This window comes from Acomys minous (assembly GCF_964271855.1).
Source record: "Acomys minous genome assembly, chromosome: 13".
Lineage (NCBI taxonomy): Eukaryota > Metazoa > Chordata > Mammalia > Rodentia > Muridae > Acomys > Acomys minous.
This window is the reverse complement of record NC_140495.1, coordinates 41,930,702-41,945,926: the sequence shown is the minus strand read 5'-3', so window position 1 is coordinate 41,945,926 and position 15,225 is coordinate 41,930,702. Positions and strand designations below refer to the sequence as shown.

The following is a 15,225-nucleotide window of genomic DNA, read 5'->3' as shown; positions in this document are numbered from 1 at the left end:
GGCACATAACACTTTCTTAGAGAGCTAAGTATACTTACATTAAGAAAAAAGTTTTTTCCTCTGTTCTTATACATATACAGTAAATAACTACCAATATACACCCACCGGTGTGTGTGTGTGTGTGTGTGTGTGTGTGTGTGTGTGTGTGTCCAGGCACGCGCGCGTTTGCCATTTCCTAAACTTCTGATTCATCGTCTGGAGGACAATGATTGACTTTTTTCCACTTCACAAAGCTGCTATGAATTGCTCCTCACAAGGATGGGCCTGTTCATTCACTCCGGGCATCGTTGGTAGAGCGCTAGAGTAAACAAGTCCCGCGTTCCTGGTGGCCGAGGAAGTGGGCGCTCTCTGTTCTGTCCCCCACGGGAGCAGGGAAGGTGGGGCCAGGTTGTGGCCACCGGGAGCAGAGACGGCTTTTCTCAGCCACAGGACGCGCGACGTTAGCCGGGGAGAAGCCAGAAGCGCCATTGTGATGCAGCGAGATGGGTGGAGCCATCAAGTCTCAATTTAGATCTCTCTGCTTTTAGGCGCGCCCATTTCAGATTGCTAAACCGTGGTGCGAAGTGGGAAAGGCGGGCAGTAGGTGGCCAGCCACACCCCGCAGGGCGCGCACGTGGCGGGCTGCAGACCCCGCCAGCAGAACGCCGAGATGCGCAGCCGGAGGCTCCTGAGCGCTGCCCACCTTCTCTGCGTGTGCACGGTCGCGCTGGCCGCCCCCGGGTAGGAGGGCACCCGCGCAGGGGACGCGCGGCCTGTGGGACCCACTAGGGGGCTTTTTTGTTGTTGTTGTTTTTTTAATATTCTGCTGCGACAATTTGCCAAAGAATGTCGTTCTAGCTTTAATCCACGTTACTCTGCCTTTTGCCTCTCAACTTGTTGCTCCTAAATAATACGCCTCTTTTTTTCCAGAGACTTTTTTTCTTCTTTTTCTAAACAGGATGTTTCTACTGTGACACTGTGTGACTGAGGTGACGGGAGTATGGTGAGAGTGCCATATCAGAGATTGTGGGAAGATTAACAAGAATTAGATAGTATAAAGTGCTCCATTTCTTTTCCTTTCTCTCTTTCTTTTTTTTTTTAACCTTCAGCAAAGAAAGTATTATTTTTACGGTGTGTGTGTGTGTGTGTGTGTGTGTGTGTGTGTGTATGTGTGTGTGTGTGTGTGTGTGTGCGCGTTCATTTGTAGCTCAGACTGGCTGAGGGACCCTGGGCAGTCCTCCCGCCTCAGCCTCTTTAGTGTTAGGAGTCGAGGCGTGCACCACCACACCCGGCCTCTCTGCGGGGAACTTACTTGCTTTCTAACCTGGGAGATTTCCTTGCCGCACTTATTTTCAAGTGGTGATTTCAATCAATGGAGTCAATTAGATGCTCCCCTCCCCCCATGGGTGGATAGTCAATCATAGAGATTTGAGCACGCGAAATCTTAATTCTCGGACCCCCCACTGCCCGCTCACTCGTTTGCTCCCCCCTCCTGCTCTCCCCCCCCCCCGTGTTTCCTAAGAAAATAACGTGGAGATGAAGTCATCTTTAACGAGGCTTGAGGACTTGCATTTTGCAGTGACTTCTGCATACTTTATTTTTCCCTTTGGTTCCCCTGCATTTGAACTGTTTGAGGAATTGCGGTTTCTGCAGCATCTATTACTAAGCAGCAACACTACCACATTAATTATAATTACCGTAGCGGAGCAGTGCAGAGAGACCTCATTCACTCTTCCAGAGAGTAGGGACCGTGGAAGCGTGCGAATCAGAAACTTTGCCTTTCTTTTGTTGGGAACTCTTTAGGCCCAGCTTTCTGGTGACAGCCCCAGGGATCATCAGGCCGGGAGCAAACGTGACTGTCGGGGTGGAGCTCCTGGAATACAGCCCCCCACAGGTCACTGTAAAGGCTCAGGTGTTGGCGACGGCTTCCAACACAACGCTGTCCGTCCTGGAGGCAGAAGGAGTCTTTGAAAGAGGTAAGATAAACGCACGGTCTTACAGGTCTTACAGCTGTAGTTGGAATATAATAACGAACCATGGGTTAGGCAGTGCGGCGGAGGAACACAAACAAGTTTTCAGTGACTTCCGCAGTGCCCATTTGATTCTCACACGTGTGAAATTGTCCCCGAGTGTTCTACCAAGTGGACAACCGCCCAGGTCCTTTTATGTGTTGGCTGCATCACATCTCTGAGTTTCCCACTCAGGGAGGTGTTTGTGGGCCAGCCCCGGACACGGTGCTTGCCACCACGGCTCATGTACAGGCAAGGCGGCTGGGAAGATCAGGCGACCGTTTGCCCAGAAGAGACCAAGCAGAGCTAAGTGCTTATTTCACATAAGCGTGCCAAGCTTGCTGGGTAAGGTGGATTTTTATAAGTAAGAAAGAAGAGCCACACAATTCAGTCCTTGTGGGATAGTGGACCCAGTTTTATTGAACACCCTTCACCCTAATAATTTAAAACGCGATGAGAGTGCGTGGGAGGGGGAGGGGGCCATGTGAAAAAGTGTCAGCCATTTATAAAAAGAATCAACATACCAAGAAGAGACTTGATACCCTATGAGCATATACAGGGGGAGGAGGTCCCCCTCAGTCACAGTCAGAGCGGAGGGGAGTAGGGGGAAAGCAGGAGGGAGGAATGGGAGGATACAAGGGACAGGATAACAATTGAGATGTACTATGAATAGATTAATATATATATGTTTATTTATAAGAACCAACATCCTTTGGTTCAAGGTTGACTTCTAATCTGTCCCAGGATTATACTGGGGCTAGGATTGTTCTCCCCGCCGCACCCCCACCCCCCCAAGTATTAAGGGAAAAACTAAATCTAGGGATTATTAAAATATAAAACATATTTAAAAAAATTTTAATGGATGCTTATTGTGGTGTCTGTTCCCCCCCCCCCACAGAGCACAATATGCCCAATGAGTGCAACTTGATAAGCTTGCTAATAAAGATGGATAAACTTAAATAAGCCCCTATTCCAATACCCAGGTAGAAACACTGTTAACTAGAAAGCAGGCGTAGAGCAGACCTGAGGTGTACATTCCTCTACCGTTGAGCTATTTATTTATTTATTTATTTATTTTTGGTTTGTTTTGAGACAGGGTTTCTCTGTGTAACAGTCCTGGCTGTCCTGGCCTCATTTTGTAGACCAGGCTGGTCTCGAACTCACAGTGATCTGCGTGCTGGGTTAAAGACACGCGCCACCACGCCCGGCTATTTATTTATTTTGAAATCCTGTGAGAGCATGTATTGCAGGGTGAGTGGGATTCCACACTAGTTCCTTATATACAAATGTATTCTTTATCAGAATAGAAAAAACAAAAGATATCATCCTGTGAGATAAACATTTGTGCCTATGTGTGACTTTCTCTACAGGAAGTTGACTGGCTGGGTAGGGAAGTTTTAGTCTGGAATCCGGAAAAGGGTTATGTGTGCTGAGAGGCTTGGCTGTTTTTCACTATGGGAGCAAAGTCAGGGAGAGGGGTTTGTTTCCCTGGAGAGGAAATGTTGACTGGCTCTTGGTCTGGGCTGCTGTGTGTATGTGTTTGAGTGCATGTGTGTGCATCAGTGTGTGGAGGCCGGAGGAACAACCCAGGAGTCCTTGATCAGGAGCTAGCTGATTGTTTTCGCATATGACCTCGGCTCCCAGAACTCCTGGTCACTCAAGCGTTCTGAGCACCAGATTCCTCATCAGTGAAGCAGAGGCAATGCAACTGGTCATCTTGTACAGCTATCAAGTTAAAATTGCCTAGTATGAAGCTAGGTGGGGTGGCGCACGCCTTTAATCCCAGCCCTTGGGAGGCAGAGGTAGGTGGATCTTCATGAGTTCGAGGACAGCCTGGTCTACAAAGCAAGTCCAAGACAACTAGGGCTACACAGAGAAACCCTGATTTGAAAACCTAAAAAACCAGACCAAAACAAAAGCAAAACCAAAACCAACCAACCAACGAAACAAAAAAAAACCCCCTAGTATGTAGTTTTTAAAAAGCAGATACAGACGGGGCTGGAGAGGTGGCTCAGTGGTTAAGAGCACTGGCTGCTCTTCCAGAGGTCCTGAGTTCAATTCCCAGCAACCACGTGGTGGCTCATAACCATCTGTAATGAGATCTGGTGCCCGCTGATGTACACAAAAACAGAGCACTCATATTCATAAAATAAACAAATCTTAAAAAAAAAAAAGAAGCAGATACAGACACATTGAGACAACCCTTTCTTTGTACTTTTGGAGTTACCATTTCCGAAAAAGAGCAAACCCTCACTCATGGTAGTGGCTAGAGAAACACTGGAGTGAGTTTCAAATCAGAGGCAATAATCCTTGAGCAGTTTCACCTTCATTATTTATTCATCAAGAATTCATGTTTTTGAATTTTTTTCAGGAATGTACAGGTCCAGAAGGGCGTGAATGATGGTGACAAATATCTGGACTTTGCCTGGACATTTACACACTCATTTTCACTTTTTAGACTTATTTATATTTTATTTTATGGATATTGAATATTAGCATGCAGTGCCTGGGGGGACCAGAAGAGGGCATCAGAGCCCCTGGAACTGGCGTTATAGACAGTTGTGAAACCACCATGTGGATGCTGGGAATTGAAGCCAGGTTCTCTGGAAGAGCAGCGGCCAGTTCTCTTAACTGCTGAGCCATCTCTCCAGGCCCACACTCTTACTTTGGAAGTCTTCTCTTTCCTACACTTTTCTTTATCAGTTTCTCCGCCATAACAAATAGCAACTGCACTAGGGATGCTTATTGTTATGGCTTGGTTTTAATGTTATTGTTAGATTTTTTTTTTTTTGAGGAATATCCCCCATATGCTCAAGGTTAGAACAGAAGACTCTACTGGACTGGACTAGATCTTTCTTTCTTTCTTTCTTTCTTTCTTTCTTTCTTTCTTTCTTTCTTTCTTTCTCTCTCTCTCTCTCTCTCTCTCTCTCTCTCTCTCTCTTTCTTGGAATAGATCTTTAAAAAGGAAAGTGGGAAAGTACTGCTTTTCCACTGGGAGCCACTTGACTGTTGACTTAGCAGAGCGTTGAAACTCACATTGCTAGGAGCAGGCTCCCACTTTGAAAGGAGAGGATTGCTGTACAATTGGAGGCTGGTAATTGTTCTCTGAGCAGATGCTTCCTGTAACATCAGGGCTTAAGGAGGAAGACATTCCTGTCTCCTTTTCCTCACATCCTTTGCTTTATCTGAGTTCTGCAGTTGTGACAGTATGCAGACGAATGAGGAATTCTAAATCTGTAGGGCCTGAATCTTTATAGAATTTGTGTTTTATTTTTTTTCCCATTGCATAAATTCAAACAAGTTCATTTTCAGCCTGATTAATTAATCAATTTCCTCACAAAAAGGTTTGTTTTAATAGAGAGTTTTCATTTAGTATAGAAAAGATAGAAAAGAAGAGGGAAACTTCTGAGTGATTAGAAAAAATCTCTGGGCCAGGCTTGTGTGCCACAGCACAGGGATGGATTTGTAGCCTCAACTGTGCCAGAAATACTATCAGGTTACTGTCATTAACAAATGCAGATTACACAGTGAGCTTAGTTTTACTTTTTTGGTGGGCTTTATAATTAATTAATTAATGTGTGTGTATATCTGTGTGTGTGTGTGTATGTGTGTGTGTGTGTGTGTGTGTGTGTGTGTGTTTTCAGACAGGTCACATCTATCCCAGGCTTGCCTTGAACTTATTATGTAGCTGAGGTCAGCATTAAACTTCTTTTTTTTTTTCTCTTTTCTTTTTTTTTTAGCATTAAACTTCTGATCCCCATACCTCAGTTTTCCAAGTGTGAGGTTTATGAGCCTTCAAGCTCGATACTGAGAACATACCATATCATAGGCAGAAGAGTATGGCTTTTTCCCCCCCATGGAACAAGTTATTTATTTGTTTGACATATATGGGTTGCTGATTTGATTATGTGCGTAAATAGTGTAAAAACAGTAGTGTTTTAGAAAAATGTTTCTTCTAAGCTTTTGGATTTCTGCCTTTCCAGAACGTTATTCAGTTTCTTACTTTCATGCCCCTCATCTCTGCAGCAAATACAGCTGGGCTCACAGTTTTACTTTCGTTCACCTGCAAGAGGTAGCTCCGCTACCATCATTGACAAAACATAGTGAGATCTCAGCAGGTGATGTGTGCAGAGGCTTGGCATCCTAGTGTGGGTGAAGAGTGAACCTTCCTTTGGTTGGTTCTTGATATCAATCTTTGTTTCTTTTTCCCTCCCCCAACTGGAACTTTTTTAAAATATAAGTATCCTCTATTTTTTCCAAACAAAATGATAACCTTTCCTGTAGTCAAACAATTCACTACCACTAGCTCCATGTAAACCTGGTTTAAGAAAAAAAGCCTGGCGTTCAGAGGGGAGGGCTGGAGAGATAGCTCAGAGGTTAGGAGCACTGGCTGTTCTTGCAGAGGACCCTGGTTCAATTCCAAGCACCCACATGGCAGCTTTCAACTGTAACTCCAGTTCTAGGGGATCTGACACCCTCACATAGACATACATATAAGCAAAATACCAATGTACATAAAAAAAACAAAGAAAGAATCATTAAAAAAAAATTAAAGAAAAGTAAAAGGCCTGAACTGAAGATGCCAACTGAAATGTTTGGGAGCTCTGCCTGGGCATCTTTGCTGAGTCCCTGCCCACTGGAGGCACTGTCTATTTATTTAGACTCCTTGGCTTGCCTGGAGCTCAATACATAGACTGGGCTGGCCCTGAACTTACAGACATCCTCCTGCCTCTGTTTCTTGAGTGCTAGGTTTAAAGGGAACATCACCTTATGTTGCTGGGTTCTTTGCCTGCCCATTGTGACCAGGCGATGCAAACGTCTCTGTATCTGTGCTCTCTGATAACTTGCTTTTTGATTTTGTGCTAAACTCTTGGAGAGTGAATAGAATCTGTTTATTATATTTTTTTTTTAAAGAAGGAAAACCCTAGGGCTGGAGAGATGACTCAGCAGTTAAGAACACTTGCTGCCTTTGCAGAGGACTTGAGTTCTGTTCCAGTACCACACACACTAGGCATTTTATAACCAAGTACACCTCTCCTTCCAGGGCGCCACACGGTCTTCCGGACCCTGTGGGCACGTGATGCTCATGGTGCACACACACAGACTCAGACACACACATGCAAAACAAAAGCAAGTCTTTAAAAAAGGATTAAAAATGCCTTCTCTAATAGCTTTCCTTTTCTTGAGTATGGAATTCCCCACCCCCTTGTATGGAAGGGGAATTTTAAATATTTGAGGTGTTAGCTGAAAAGTGAAAAAAACCAAAAAACGAAAAAAACCCATCCAGCTAAGTTAGCATGGTCTTTTGAGCCAATGCTGTCAAGTGCACCTTTCGTCTGTGTAGATCAAGATCTGTCCCACAGTTTTTATGAAAGTACGTTAATTAGTATAATGAGTAGGCGGATCCCAGGGCAGGTTTTTACAAGCAACTCTGCATGCAGAACTCAGTCTAAACCTGTAGTTACATGAGAATTACCGTGCTCCTAAAGCGTGTAGATTCTTTATTCACACATCTTTTTCTTTGTGTGGGATATATATTAGTAATGGTGGATACTGAGGCTAGGGACCACATCAGGTGCTGGCCGTTCTAATATTTTTTTTTTTTTTTTTAATGTGGAACCTGAGGACTGCACCAGCTTTTAGTTTCATCGCCTGATAAATAATGGTTTCTGACTTAACGTGATTATATACTTATTGGATTAAATGAAGATTTTTTTTTTTTTTTTTGGAGACAGTTTCTCAGTGTAGCCCTGGCTGGTCTGGAACTTTCTGTGTAGACCAGGCTGGTCTCGAACTCAGAGATCTGCCTGCCTCTGCCTCCTGAGTTCTGGGATTAAAGGCATATGCTACTACTGCCGGGCTAAGAAGAAACATTTAAAGCACTCAGCAGGACCTGTTCAAGAAAATAGTACCTGTTATTGAGGAGAGTATCAATAATTCATGTCTGAGGTGATGATAGAGATGACTCTGCGCTTGGAACTCTGAAAAAGGCATATATACCTTAAGAGGGAACGGGAAGGCATTTAGCCCATGCCATTGCTGTTTATGTATAGTGCCAAGGACACAGTGTTTAATCTCAACGACCTGATGAAATAGGCGCTATTACAGGTATGTCGGAGAGTGAACTGAGGAGGAAATATTCTGTTTCCCTGACAGTCAAGTCAGTTGGTAGACGGTGAATTCTGACCAGAGGTGAGCTCTGGCTGGGCTGCAGCGAGTAGAGGCGTATTGTACTTCCCTTTTCTCTCAGTCAGTGCTTCTCAACCTTCCTGATGCTGTGACCCTTTAGGATAGTTCCTCATGTTGTGGTGTTCCCCCAACCAGAAAATTATTTTTCTTGCTACTTCATAACTGTAATTTTACTACTATTATGATCATAATATTAATAGCTGTGTTTTCAGGTGGTCTTAGGCGATCCCTGGGAAAGGGTCATTTGAATCCCAAAGTTGGCCACCCAGTGGCTGAGAACCGCTGCCCTGGATCATCTTCAGATTTACTTGCGGTAGATCCGACTCACATCTTTATGAGACCTAATGTGTATCTAAGGAACGACAAGTTGAGTTAGGCCTGTGTTATACACCTGTTATTCCAGCACTTGAAAGGCTGAAACAGAAAAGATGCTGTTGGAGGCCAGCCTGTGCTACATAACGAGACTCTGTCCCAAAACAAAACAAAAATGACCACAATAGCAAAAGAATTGTAAGATGGAATTGCCACCTTTTCTCTGAATTTAATTATGACCACTGTTTTGGACCAGGAATGACATCAGAGTTAGGTCAACCCAATTACCTAATTTGTGGCTGAGGAGAGGCCTGGTGTCTGGGGCACTGCCCAAAGTCAAATTGCTTCTTCCTGGCAAAGCTGGCAATGGATCCTTCTTCTCCAAATCTCCAGTCCAGTGTTCTTTTCACTCTATCCTCTAGGGAACTCTCCTCTCATTATATGTGCTGAAGGCAGGTCTAAGACATAGGCTATATTTACAAAGTTGGCTCTTCTGATACGGCAGAAGGGCTATGGAAGCTTAAAAAAACTCCTGAGTCCTGTGCTAGCCCAGGGTGGAGTCTCTTGATGGGCCTGCTGGGAAGCAGTGGGAGAGTTGGTCCGGGAATATCAGAGATCTAAGTTCTATCTTTGTGCTTCTCAAGGCGTGAGTTGCCCTTATATGGTGTGTAGATTCACAGGCATCCTTCAGGCTTGGTTAACGTCCAAGTACCCAAGTCAGTTCTGCCATCATCAGTGAGGAGTCTCAGCAACATTAACTGAGAACACCGACCTGCCACTGTCCTCCAAACTTGACCAAGCTTCGGAAAGCCAGGGAGCGAGAGGCAAGCCCTTGCAAGCTTGGTGACTCACCTAGTCTGAGAGGAGGCTCCTCCTGAATTTCTATGCTTGCTTTTTAAGTATTCCCCCATCCATAAACATCAGTGTTAGTTTTTCAAGCTGAGAAACAACATGTTTGGGGGTTGACTGTGAAACAACGGTTGAACGAAGTTGAAAGTAAATATACTAATTCTTTAAACTTCAAGTTAACATGTGATGCTCATTTAATGCGGAGTGAGTCACACTGTCCTTGTGACTCATGGAGGGCTGTGCTGCAAATAGAGAGCAGATCCTGTAAGAATTTGGGCTGGGTTACTGTCGGAGCTTTCCTATTTTGCCAAGACGGCTCTGTAATGCTAAGACTTCTCATGTTCTCAGAGCTGTGCCTCTTTGTTAGTTTAATCTTCCATTGATGAATGAGGGGCGAGCACTAGGAGCAAGGATAAGACTGGAGGATCCAGAAGGATCGTACTTGAACTTAAAGGCGCAAAGCTGAGTGAATGTGGCTCGCATCTGTCATCTCAGAATTTGGGAGGCAGGGGTAGGAAGATTTGCTAGGAGTTTGAGCCCCAGCCTGGCCTTGAGACCTTGTTTCAAGTAGTCAAAGTCACTTTTATTTATTTTTATTTTTATTTTTATTTTATTTTTTATTTTTGGTTTTTTGAGACAGGGTTTCTCTGTGTATCCCTGGCTGTCCTGGACTCACTTTGTAGACCAGGCTGGCCTCGAACTCACAGTGATCCGCCTGCCTCTGCCTCCCGAGTGCTAGGATTAAAGGCGTGCGCCACCACACCCGGCTAAAGTCACTTTTAATCTCAGAGCTCCAGAGGCAGAGGCAGAGGCAGAGGCAGAGGCAGAGGCAGAGGCAGAGGCAGAGGCAGAGGCAGAGGCAGAGGCAGGTTGATCTCTGTGTTTGAAGCCAGCCAGTCTACACCAAGACAGCCAGGGCTACACAGAAAGACTCTGTCTCAGAAAACCCAAAACCCAAAACAACCAAACAAAGAAACCAAATTCTACTCTTCCCCAAAGAGAGATACACTGGTGGGTGCTACGTTATATGTACCCGGGGAGGAAGAAGCTCTGGGCTGCCGTTTCTTAGTGAAGGGATTAAATGTAGCATAATGGATTCCACACTAAAAGCTACAATAGGTGCCAGGTAGGTGGTTGCGCAGGTCAGGATGCTTGCCACCACACCTAAAATCTTTAGTTTAGTCTCCAGGACCCACCTACGTGTGAGAAAGAGAGAACTGTGTTCTACAAAGTTGTCCTCTTGTCCCCATACACATGTGTACTCTCCTTCCCTCTCTCTCTTTCACACACACACACACACACACACACACACACACACACACACACAAACACACGTGATTTAAAAATGTAAAAAAGCTACAAGATAATCTTGAACATGTATGTATGTATGTATGTATGTATATATGTATGTATGTATGTATGTATTTAGTGTGCACTAGTGTTCTGCCTGCACTGATGCCTGCGTGAGGGTGTCAGATCCTCTGGAACTGGAATTCCAGGTAGTTGTGAGCTGCCGTGGGAATTGAACCGTAACCCCTTGGAAGAACAGCCAGTGCTCCTAACTGCTGAGCTATCTCTCCAGCCCCAATTTTGACAGATTATTATTCTTTTTTTTTTTTTAAGTTTTATACCACAAGAAATCGATAAATATTTGATCTGTGACTTAAAACTTACATAATCTATATGTGCACCGAAACTGCCACATTGGACTCCATGAATGTGTATAATTTTAGTGTATCTGTTACTTTAAATAAAATATGTGGCTTGAAAGATTGGGCCAGTTCCAGTCTCCCCCTGAAGGGGAGGTATGTTTCCTTCCCATGTGTGCAGATGAAACTCAAGTTTGCAAACAGCACTTCTTTTCTACTCTGTGCCATGCTACTGTTGCCTTCTACTTTTAGCGGGCTGCAGATGCTGCTCATGTGCCCCCTCCTCGGCTATGACATCTGTGGCGTTTGGTGGGCACCGTTATTTCACGATCTGGAGAAGGGAAGGGAGCGCTGGAGGAACGAGCTGACCTGTTAGAGTGGCACTCGGGTGGCAGTCTTGAGAGGCAGGTAGCAGCTGCGTGTTTTCTGAAAACATGTTTCAGTCTTTTCTGGACGTGAGTCTGGGGAGGCAGCCAGCTGAAGGCATCCACAGGGTGGGTTTGAAATCGTAGCTGGGGAAAGAATGAAAGACATTGTTTTCAGAGAGACAAATACAATTTGAGGATATCTGAGCTCCACAAGAAAGGCAACTTATAAGAAGAGCATGACAGACAATGGCAGGAGCTTGGGTGAGGAAACAGGCCAAATTTCCTGTCCCCCTGCCTCAGCTTTCCAGATGCTGAGATGTGCAGGTGTGTGTTCCCACCCCAGCACCACTTTTTCATTGAAAGGAGAAGATTAAAGAGGATGAGTAAGACAAGGAGCATTTTTCTAAATGAAGAATAAAATTAAAGTGGAATTTTTAGGAAGACTTTGCCAGTGTTTCCCACCTTCCTCTAAGTTGTGTCGATCTGGCCGACTTCTAGGAAGTGGGACAAAGGGAGAGGAACATCAGAAAGAAAGCAGCGCGCTGAGCTCTTCCCGGATGGGGTTATAAGGCAGGCCACCGCTGGGGTGTGAGAAATTGGAGCAAAAGGCCTGGGCTGCAAGTGCACGCGCTTGTGTCTACTCAAGGGTAAGAGGGACAGGGCTCTTTGTGACGGAGCTGTGCCTCCTAGGGGTGCAAGAGGATAGGAGAGTCTACTCCCACTGTGAATGCCAGTGTGTGACGTGGCACTCTGAGTCACCACTTTTGACTCATCATACATATTTTGGTCTGGGCCAAGATGACAGTCACATGACAGTGTAGAGACAGAGCTTGAGGAGGACAGTAGTGGGTCCCAGTCTTCATCTCTTTCTCTTTCTTTTTCAAAAAAAAAAAAAAATTAAATTTTAATTTGTTTACTTTATAGCCTGATAGTAGGCCCCCTTCCCTCATCTCCTCCCCCCATCCCTCCTACCTCCCTCCTCCCCCTTCCCCCTCCTCTAGTCCTCAGAAAGAGGAGCCCTTCTCCCCGATTATCTGACCTCAGTTTCATCTGTACTGTGTGACCTCTTCCTCTGTGGCCTCTTACCAGGCCACCCTACCATGGGGGAGTGGTCAAAGTTTGGTAGCCAGAGTCCATGTCTGAAGCAATCCCTACTCTCCACATTGTGGGACACACAAGGAAACTGTGCTGCTACATCTGAGCAGAGGGTCTAGGTCTACATCATACATGGTCCTTGGCTGATGTATCAGTCTCTGTATTGTAGTGTAGTTATCCTGTATTATGTGGCTCATATCCGCTTAGGAGTGAGAATATACCATGCATGTCTTTCAGCATCTGGGTTATCTCACTCAGGATGGTCTTTTCTAGTTCTATCCATTTGCTTGCAAATTTCAAGATTTCTTTGTTTTTAATAGCTGAGTAGTATTCCATTGTGTAAATGTACCCCAGTTTCTTTACCCATTCTTCAGTGGAGGGACATCTAGCTTGTTTCCAGATTCTGGCTATTACGAATAAAGCTGCTATGAACATAGCTGAGCAAATGTCCTTGTTGTGTGCTGGAGAATCTTTCAGAGACAGGGTTTCTCTGTGTAACAGTCCTGGCTGTCCTGGACTCGCTTTTGTAGACCAGGCTGGCTTCAAACTCACAGTGATCCGCCTGCCTCTGCCTCCTAAGTGCTGGGATTAAAGACGTGCGCCACCACACCCGGCTGAATAGTTGGGTCTTGAGGTAGCCCTAGTCCCAATTTTCTGAGAAAGTGCCAGATTGATTTCCAAAGTGGTTGTACAAGTTTGCACTCCCACCAGCAATGGGGGAGTGTTCCCCTTTCTCCACATCCTCTCCAGCATGTGGTGTCACTTGAGTTTTTTTGATCTTAGCCACTCTGATGGGTGTGAGGTGGGATCTCAGAGTTGTTTTGATTTACATTTCCCTGATGACTAAGGACATTGAGCATTTTATTAAGTGTTTCTCAGCCATTCAATATTGCTCTGTTGAGATTCTCTGTTTAGCTCTCAACCCCATTTTTTCTTTTCTTTTCTTTCTTTCTTTTTTTGTTTTTGTTTTTTTGTTTTTTTTTTGAGATAGGGTTTCTCTGTGTAGCCTTGGCTGTCTTGGACTAACTTTTAGACCAGATTGTCCTTGAATTTATAGAGATCCACCTGTCTCTGCCTGGGGATTAAAGGCATGCACCACCACCGTCCAGCATTTTTTTCTTTTTAAAGAAACTTTTTAAAAGGTTTATTTATTATTATGTTTACAGTGCTCTGCCTGCATATACACCCACAGGTCAGAAGAGGGCATCAGATTATATTATAGATGGTTGTGAGCCACCATGTGGTTGCTGGGAATTGAACTCAGGACATCTGGAAGAGCAGACAGTGCTCTTAACCTCTGAGCCATCTCTCCAGGCCCATGAGCCCCATTTTTTATTTGGATTATTTTGTTTGGTGGTGTTTAGATGCAGGGTTGGTGAAGATCTTTTCCAAGTCTGCATTTTGTTCTGTTGACAGTGTCCCTTGCCTTTCAGAAGATTTACAGTTTCATGAGGTCCCATTTATTAATTGTTGATCTTAGAGCCTGAACTGTTGGTGTTCTGTTCAGGAAGTTGTCTCCTGTGCCAATGAGCTCAAGGCTCTTCCCCACTTTTTCTTCTAACAGGTTTCGTGTGTCTGGTTTTATGTTGAGGTCTTTAGTCCAGTTGGATTTTAGTTTTGTGCAGGGTGATTGATAAGGGTCTATTTACATTTTTCTACTTACAGACATCCAGCTAGACCAGTAGCATTAGTTGAAGATGCTATCTTTTTTCCATTGTATGGTTTTGGCTTTTTTTTTTTTTGTCAAAATTCAAGTTGCCATAGGTATGTAGTTTTATTTCTGGGTCTTTGATTTGATTCCATTGATCCACTTGTCTGTTTCTATGCCAGCACCATGCAGTGTTTATTACTGTTGCTCTATAGTACAACTTGAGGTCAGTGATGGAGATACCTCCAGAAGATTGTTTATTGTGTAGTATTGTCTTAGGTATTCAGAGATTTTTGTTTTTCCATATGAGGTTGAGAACTGTTCGCTTTCAAAGTCTGTTAAGAATTGTGTTGGCATTTTGATGGGAATTGCATTGAATCTGTAGATTGCATTTGGTAAGATGGCCATTTTTATTATGTTAATCCTACCTGTCCATGAGCATGGGAGATCTTTCTTTCTTCTGATAGCTTCTCTAATTTCTTTCTTCAGAGACTTGAAGTTTTTTTCATTCAAGTCTTTCGCTTACTTGGTTAGAGTTATTCCAACATACTTTATGGTTTTTTTTTTTTTTGTGTGTGGCTATTCTGAAGGGTGTTGCTTCCATAATTTCTTTCTAAGCCTGTTTGTCTTTTGTATAAAGGAGGACTGCTGATTTTTTTTTTTTTAGTTGAGTTTTGTATCCAGCCACTTTGCTGAAGGTGTTTATCAGCTGTAGAAGTTCCTTGGTAGAATTTTTGGGGTCACTTATGTATACTATCATATCATCTGTGAATAGTAATACTGTAACTTCTCCCTTTCCAATTTGTATCCCTTTGATCTCCTTTAGTTTGTTATTGCACTAGTTAGGACTTCAAGTACTATATTGAAGAGATATGGAGAGAGTGGAAAACTTTATCCTGTCTCTGATTTCAGTGGAATTGATTTAAGTTTTTCTTCATTTAGTGTGGTGTTGGCTATAGGCTTGCTGTATATTGCTTTTACTATGTTTAGGTAAGTATCTTGTGTTCCCATGGCTCCAAGACTTAATATGTATGAGTGTTGGATTTTGTTACTGCTTTTTCAGCATCTGAGGAGATGATCATGTGTTTTTTTTTCAATTTGTTTATACAATGGATTACATTGATGAA

At 43.9% G+C, this 15,225-nt stretch overlaps 1 protein-coding gene across 3 annotated transcripts in view; it reads left to right on the top strand.

Annotated features, from left to right (window-relative positions):
- The first annotated feature begins 275 nt into the window (after positions 1-275).
- CD109 (CD109 molecule) overlaps positions 276-15,225 on the top strand; it is a 112,300-nt gene continuing 97,350 nt past the window's right edge. For 2 of the 3 annotated variants that reach the window (XM_084752386.1, XM_084752385.1), the window contains exons 1-2: positions 277-720; positions 1,783-1,955. In XM_084752386.1, coding sequence (XP_084608512.1) covers positions 650-720; positions 1,783-1,955 — 244 coding nt within the window. In that variant the 5' untranslated portion in view covers positions 277-649. Of the gene's footprint in view, positions 721-1,782; positions 1,956-15,225 lie in introns of all 3 variants that reach the window. The other variant, XM_084752387.1, reaches the window with a different exon arrangement.